Source organism: Seriola dumerili, unplaced genomic scaffold, assembly GCF_002260705.1.
Source record: "Seriola dumerili isolate Sdu_G_001 unplaced genomic scaffold, Sdu_1.0 BDQW01000045.1, whole genome shotgun sequence".
NCBI classification, from domain to species: domain Eukaryota; kingdom Metazoa; phylum Chordata; class Actinopteri; order Carangiformes; family Carangidae; genus Seriola; species Seriola dumerili.
In genome coordinates, this window is record NW_019174300.1 from 287,764 (window position 1) to 295,362 (window position 7,599).

Consider the following 7,599-nt stretch of genomic DNA (forward strand, 5'->3'; position numbering starts at 1 on the left):
GAGGTTGATTTTGACATCATCAGTCTGTAGAACAAGACAGCGCTCTACTTGTTTAAAGTTTTTGGGTGCCTCTTGATTGTTGACAAGGAAACATGTCTGCCTACATCCTGGAGAGCATTCTTGACTTGCTGTGCAGTCATAAAGAGGTTATTCTTCACCATGCTTTTACAGTCATCCAGAAGACTTGTGGTCCTCGGTCTACCAGGTCGTACACAACTGTTGATTTTGGTTAATTAACTACTTTTGTAGTTTTTTTTAATTTTTTTTTTTAGCCTTTTGTACGGTGGCCAAGGACAAGGGCAAATGTGCTGCAATGGCCCAAAACACGAGCTGCATATTCAGAAACGTTGCTGATTCAAAAACTACAAAACAAATACAACAACATGCTGCAAATGAAAAACATGTGATATGAAAACCCTTTCATTTCCAGTGTTGGCTTGTCATTTCATTACCAATATAAAATTTCATATATGATCTAATGTTAACAAACACCTGTGCTCAGTCATGAGTAGTGAGACAACGGAGGATTAGTTGTTGTAGAGAAACATTTTGACATCAATGTGGTGGTTTAATTAGTCCTTCACCTTTTTGATATTAGCTTCTATAATAGACATCTTTGTTTTGACTCAGCAATTCAATTAACTCAGAGTTTTACCTGTTGGGTCATTGAACAATATGAAAATCCATGTGTGCTGAAGGCTCAGTAATTGTATTAGCAGTCACTACGTCACTACATTTATTTGACAGCTTCAGTAAAACAAGCATGATCCTGAAAAGGTTAACATTTCCGTTTATTGAAGCACACACCTGCAGTGTACTGGGTTCCCTTTCACCTCAGAGAAAAAGTCAACCCCTGATTGTCACTGTATAATTTGCACTCAGCAACAAACAATACCAAAATCAATATTGATGTGTACATTAATTATATATTTATAGTATACTATTTGTGTGTGTGTGTGGGTGTGTGGGTGTGGGTGTGGGTGTGGTCTCTTTCTCCTAGAAATATTTTTAATTTTTATTTTTTTTAACTGTTGTGGAAGTGAAATATAATATCTCAGAAGAAGTCCTGATGTTGCAGTCAACATTCTGTTATGAAAGTATAGTAGATGGAAACCTGTATTGGGGTATTGGCAGGATCTAGCTGGTGCACGAATCTTTCACAGTGCATGAATTCCAGTTGAAAAAAATTGCAATAATTACTAATATTACTACACTGGAGCCATTGGTTTTGGGGGTTGAGGGACATTCTGTGTTAATGGTTGTAGATGTCTGATTTTGCTAATGTGCTTGAAGCATGTAAACAGGAATTCTCCAACACATATAGAAACACCAAGATCAATGCTTTAAAGCTTTAATGCAAAGAATTTAGTTGAACAAACCAGAGTACAAGTCAATCAGCAGAAAGGACCACATGGACTGACAGTACGGCACAGGGGAGAAGCTTTAAACAGTAAGGCGGCTTGGCAGGTAAATAGACTGGACCACTTCAGCTTCCTGGAAATTTAGACCTCAGCTGAAGCGTGGTGGATGTAGTCATTGATGAAGCGCAGATACTTGGACACCTGGGTGTAGACGCCAGGGCGGCCTGAGAGAGCACAACCGTTAGGACTCCCATAACTCATGATGCCAACCTGCACGAAACCACTGCCTGCACGACAGACCAGTGGGCCGCCGTAATCCCCCTGTGGAGCCCAAAAAACACACACATGCGCATTCATGGTGTTAGACCGTGCAGTTTGCATTGTTCCTTTGTATTGTTAGATGTTTCTTGCCGAGCTGATACAAATTTTTAAAAATGCATTTTATTTGCATAAGCTCATCATATGTATTTTTTTTTTACATAAAATCTTTAACTGTAATTTACAGTTAAAGATTTTAACTACAGCTGGTAGCAGGGGTATAAGTGTATTAGTATTATGTTTTCCTCTGTAATGCTTTACCTCTGTAAACCTATAGGCCTACTTTAAAAGTCTCATATAGTATAGAGGTAGATGTCCATATGTTGTTTGATCATGAAGCAGGTCTAGGTTCTATATTAATACTGTGAAAGTATCAAAGCCTCATTCCACAGAGAAATGCACACAGCCTGTATTCAGAAACTGAGCCTTAAAACCAGCCGTCAGGACTTCTGGAACTTTGTGATGTCACAACAAAGTAGTCCCAGCTCTCAGGCACGCCCCGAGCCCCGCCCACTTGGACCCACCATCCAACCTTGACAGATTTGGTTCCTCTGAGTGTTTACCTGAAATCTGATATATTTTTATTGGATCACTCGAAAAACAGTCAGCCAATCAGAAGAGAGGCTCAGAGCCTCCTCTCTTCTGATTGGCTCACCGACCTGTTGTTACTAGAGCTCCAGAGTGAAACCTGAGAGAGGAGATGTAAAACTACGTTGAGATGGTTTTTGGTTCTTAAAACCACAAATATATCTTCTTATGATCACCACTTCAAATAAAACACAGGAGAAGAGGAAAATATTGGACCTTTAAGATACTCCCCCTGATTGTTTAATGCATACAATTGATTCATTATGTTGTGAAAGAATTTTGAATTTAGATTTCAGTCAACTTAAATAATAAAATATTATACTGTGCAGGCGTCCTTCCCTCCGACCATATCCCCAGCACACAGCATGTCAGAGTTCAGCTCAGGATACTGTGTCTTGCACACACTGTTAGGGACGATGGGAATCTTCAGCTCCTGAAGGACTTCTGGATCCGGCAGAGGAACTGCAGTGACACACACGGACACACAAGACTTTTAACGTGAAAAACATTATTAAATGTTAAATGTTGTTGACAGTAGTGTAAAATGAGTATGGCAAACAATAAAGTAGAATTACTGATCTTTATTTATTCATGCTACCAAATCCTCTGTCCATTATGTGACAAATTACGGCAATTAGATTTTTTATGGACAAAACACACCAGTGAACTGATCAACTATTATTTAAAGAATGTTTTATATCTTGTAGGGGATCAAAAGAATTTGAACCAAATCCAAACAAAAACCAAAGTGTAAAGATTTCAGGTAGTTAGCAATAGTCCAACACATGACCCCCATAAATCCAAAACTCGCTGATGTGTTCATTTGTCCCTTTATAGTATCTTATAGGCTACGTCATGTGTACAGCTTACCACCAGTCCCAATGTTCCCCCAGCCAGTGATCCAACACTCAGACGATGGGCCAAAGGTGTCATCGACACTGGGTAGAGTCACTGGGCGAATGCTGTCTGAGAATGTCAGCTTCTTCTTCAGCTTGACCAGAGCAATGTCATTGACAAAGCCATTGCCCACAGCTCGGTATTTAGGTTCAGGAATGATAGCATATATACCCAGGTAACGGGCAGACCCCTTTTGCAGGCTGTGTGTGCCGACCCAAGCCATTGATCGAGCCAAATTAGGCTTGTCTGATCTGTCAACACAAAAGACGTATTAGTTTTTCTGCATTCATGGATGAACCCTCCATTAAGTGTAAAAACCCAACACACATACACTACACAAAAGTATTCTTACATGAATATAGGTATATTTATACAATTTAGAAAAACACACTTACGAATCCCAGCACCTTGCAGCGGTCAGCAGCCACTGACTGTTGAGGATGGTGCTGCCGCAGCGCCAATTTTTGTTGCTGTAAGATGTGATGTTTAGGTGGACCATCCACGGCCAGCTGCCTTTTAGGGCATCGTGCCCCCCAATAATGGAGCTCCTCACCTCAGCTCCATGCAAACCTAAAAAAGCAATAATGAAACTTTATAAAAGCTACTTTAAGGTAGAAGCACTGAAAATATGTATTATACTTTCTTTATTTTTATAACTTCATCATACATAGAATTTAAGGAACTTACAGAGCCTATGTAACGAATTCAAACATTGTGTTGGGTTAAAGGAAGGGATTCACATTTTGGGGAGGAAACTTATTTGCTCTCTTATCAAGAGTTAGAGGAGAAGATTGATATCACTTTCATTGCTCTGTGTTAAATATGAATCAAAAACTAACAGCCAGTTAGCTTAGCTTAGCATAAAGACAGGAAATGGAAAGGGAAATGGTTAGCTTGGCTCTGTTCAAAGGTAATACAACTCCACCATTGACTACCCAAGGGTAAAAAGGCATTGCACACACACAGAGCTTCAGGACAAAGTTGACTAATCTCAATTTCACCACATTATTCATGTCAACAAACATGCTAACGTTTCGGTCTAGTGGCCTCCATCAGAGCATGGAGCAAAATGTACATCATGACATTTACTGTACTGTACAATATTAATTTTTGGACTTTATCATCTCTACACACCAACAGCAACATGCATACCTTGAGTTACAAGAAGCCCATGCATTCAGGTGTTTTCAGTGAAATTTTAAATAGTTTATATCATTCTATCAACAAATTAGATTCTATTATCATGAGTTTGTGAAAATTAACCTTTACAAAGTGAATACAGATGAATCATAATAATAATAATAATAATAATCTCATGTGTTTGTCTTTCTCACCTCCAGTGATGTTAGAACCCGAGTTACCAGCCACAGGTAGAAGTTTGGCAGAAGGCATGGCTGTGACACGCGAACGATGAAGACAGTCAGAGCCCTAGCAGAATACATGAAGCGGAGTATCCGAGCACCATCGACCAGCACCCTACACACACACACATCATCATCACACAGACCTATCGACGACAACTATCTCACAACTCATCTATCCAGCAACACCATCAACTACAAACCTTCCTATCTACATAGACTACAACCGACGCAAAGGACAATTTACCTCAAGTATTTTGAAGTGAAATATTATGTATGGTACTTTAGTATTTTGTAATTACTACAGACTAAATATTTTGTCCTTCAACATATCATGGGAAAATATTGTATTTAACATTACATTCATCTCACAGTTGTAGGACTTTTGATTATAATGCGCAGAACAGTCAACTTTATTCAATAAAGTTAATCGGCTCGCAGTGATGAACAGTCTTATCATAATACTTATCTATCATGCCTATAGATAATGTGATAATTCTAATTTGAGGAGAGATACAGTATTGCAGCTGAAAATACTGTTAACGTCTTCCAATTACATTTCACTTCATTCAGATTCAATTAACCCACGAGTTGTCCCTTTACATCCAAGTAATCTGAACTCTACAACCTCAGATAAGCTCAATGACAACCACATCAACTCAGGCCACATGTTAGCTCTACATGAACCAACATCAGGCGTTCTGGGAATCTTTGCGACGCCCCTAAAGGGACTGTACCAATTTCTAACATGTCGTCTGCTGCCTCATGACATCAGTAGCCCCGTCCTCTCAAGTCTCTGCTGTTCTGTGCAGAGACACTGCAGGTAGGCCTAAATGTAAATAGCAGTAGCTAACTATCTAGCTTGTTTAATGCACTTTACTTTCTGTAATATTGTGGGCCAGGCAGCACAAGGAGGACACAAAACTCCCATCATATTTTCCTGGGCTTTTAATCAATGATAGTGACAGACAAAAAGACACACAATTCATAACAAATCATTCCTATATAAAATACTTCCTGACAGGACTTCCTGTCAGGTCCACCCATGGATCCTACAGCTCCCTCTATCTAACTCCAGAAGTATTTAGGATACTACATCCTCCCTTCTCAGGTCTGCAGACAACATACACTGCAAGAGAACATAAGACACGTTAATCAAACATTATACACTTACTCAACTTTATATGTTGCACTTACTTCAAATTAACTCTCAATTTATAACTTACAATTTAGGTTTTTTTCAAACTTAAGAACTTATGAACTTGCCAAAAACTGAAACCTTATATCAACTACTTAGAAACAGATTTTTTATTTTTTTTTTTTTTTTTAACTAAAGTTAAGCAACGGTGGTATTCTCTGCAGAGCTGAATAAATATTCACTTTCTTTTCAGTGTTTATTTAAGGCCTATAATAGTCAGGCGGGCGTCTCTCTCTAATAGAGCGCCTTAAGGGTGGTGTTAACTGTTCTTGTAATACATGTGGGGACTCACTCCCCAGTATCAGTGGGGTACTCCCAGAGTCCTCCACATGGGATGAAGAGTCAGGGATCCGGACCTCAGGGGACTGTACTTGTTCTGTCTCCATAAGAGATGGGCTGCTCACAGCCTGAGGTGTACTAGGATCTATATCAGGAACACCACTAGACTCTCTCTTCCTGATTTGATCAATATGTCTCCTCACGATCTGTCCATTTCCTATGAGGACTGTACATGACAGGGGACCTGTGCAGCTCTCGATCGTTCCAGGAATCCATTTGGGACCATTTCCATAGTTTTTTGTAAATATAGGATTCCCAGGTGCAAAACTTCTGAGCTTTGTGTGCGTGTCATGATTAACTTTTTGTTTCCACTGTTTCTTTACCACCTTAGCCTTCATGTCTGGAAGTAACAGATCCAAGGCAGACCTAGGTCTCCTTGACATCAACATTTCAGCTGGTGACAAGCCTGTAGTAGAGTGTGGAGTGATTCTGTAACTAAAAAGGAATCTGGACACTTTTGCTTCCAAGCTCTCATTTCCTCCTTGTATCTTCTTCATCCCTTCCTTAAAGGTTCGAACTGCTCTTTCGGCCAGTCCATTTGATGAAGGATGGAAAGGGGCTGAGGTGACATGGTTGATCCCATTTTTAGACATGAAATCAGCAAACTCAGCACTTGTAAAACAGGTAGCGTTATCACTCACCAACATCTGTGGCAATCCATGGACACTGAAACTTTGTCTGAGCTTTTCAATGGTTGCATGTGAGGTTGCTGTAGTCACTGGATATACATCCATCCATTTAGAATGGGCATCAACAATCACCAAAAACAGTTTACCCAAAAATGGACCTGCATAATCCACATGGAGTCGTGTCCAAGGCTTTTCTGGCCATTCCCAGGGATGTAAGGGTGCTGTAGAGGGAGACATGCTATGCTGTTGACATGCGTCACACTGGTTTACTTCCCTCTCAACATCTCGATCCATCTGTGGCCACCAGACATATGACCGAGCTAGTCCTTTCATCCTACACATTCCTGGGTGGGACTGATGCAGCAACTTTAACAGAGTTTTCCTTCCTTTCTGAGGAATAATGACACGAGCCCCCCACAGAACACATCCATCTCTCACACTGAGCTCCCAGCGTCTGGTGAAGTAAGGCAGGAGTTCAGGCTCCACTGTAGAAGGCCATCCTTTTAAGACATACTCCTGCACTCGTGACAATGTCACCTCTTTAGCTGTCCAATGTCTTATTTGTTCCGTGGTCACCAGCGCATCATCCATTCCATCCAGCATCAGCACCAGATCCTCCTCTTCCTCAGCAGGTGATGTTTCTGGAAGGGGGAGCCTACTGAGGGCATCTGCATTTATGTGCTGCTTTCCAGGTCTATACACAATCTGATACTCATAAGCTCTGAGCCATACAGCCCAACGCTGAACACGTGGTGACACCATCTGAGGAACAGGTTTAGTTTCATTGAACAGGGATATCAAGGGCTTGTGGTCCGTTACAATTGTAAAGTTTCGTCCATAGAGGTATTTGTGGAACCTTTTAATTCCAAAGATCACAGCCAAACCTTCTTTATCAAGCTGAGAGTATT

The 7,599-nt window shown here is 40.4% G+C and overlaps 2 protein-coding genes across 2 annotated transcripts; both read right to left on the minus strand.

Moving 5' to 3' along the window:
• Nucleotides 1-1,364: 1,364 nt before the first annotated feature.
• Nucleotides 1,365-4,556, minus strand: LOC111217801 (tryptase-2-like). Its single transcript, XM_022739777.1, has 5 exons — nt 4,499-4,556; nt 3,560-3,734; nt 3,138-3,415; nt 2,590-2,729; nt 1,365-1,682 (listed from the first exon to the last, which is right to left on the minus strand). The coding sequence occupies exons 1-5, from the start codon at nt 4,554-4,556 to the stop codon at nt 1,503-1,505; spliced, it is 831 nt and encodes a 276-aa protein (XP_022595498.1). The 3' UTR covers nt 1,365-1,502.
• Nucleotides 4,557-5,589: 1,033 nt separating this feature from the next.
• On the minus strand, nt 5,590-7,594 carry LOC111217803 (uncharacterized protein K02A2.6-like; the record flags this gene model as incomplete). Its single annotated transcript, XM_022739778.1, has 2 exons — nt 5,590-5,654; nt 6,016-7,594. Coding segments are annotated over 2 exons (1,644 nt in total), but the record flags the coding sequence as incomplete, so codon positions are not given.
• Nucleotides 7,595-7,599: the final 5 nt, after the last annotated feature.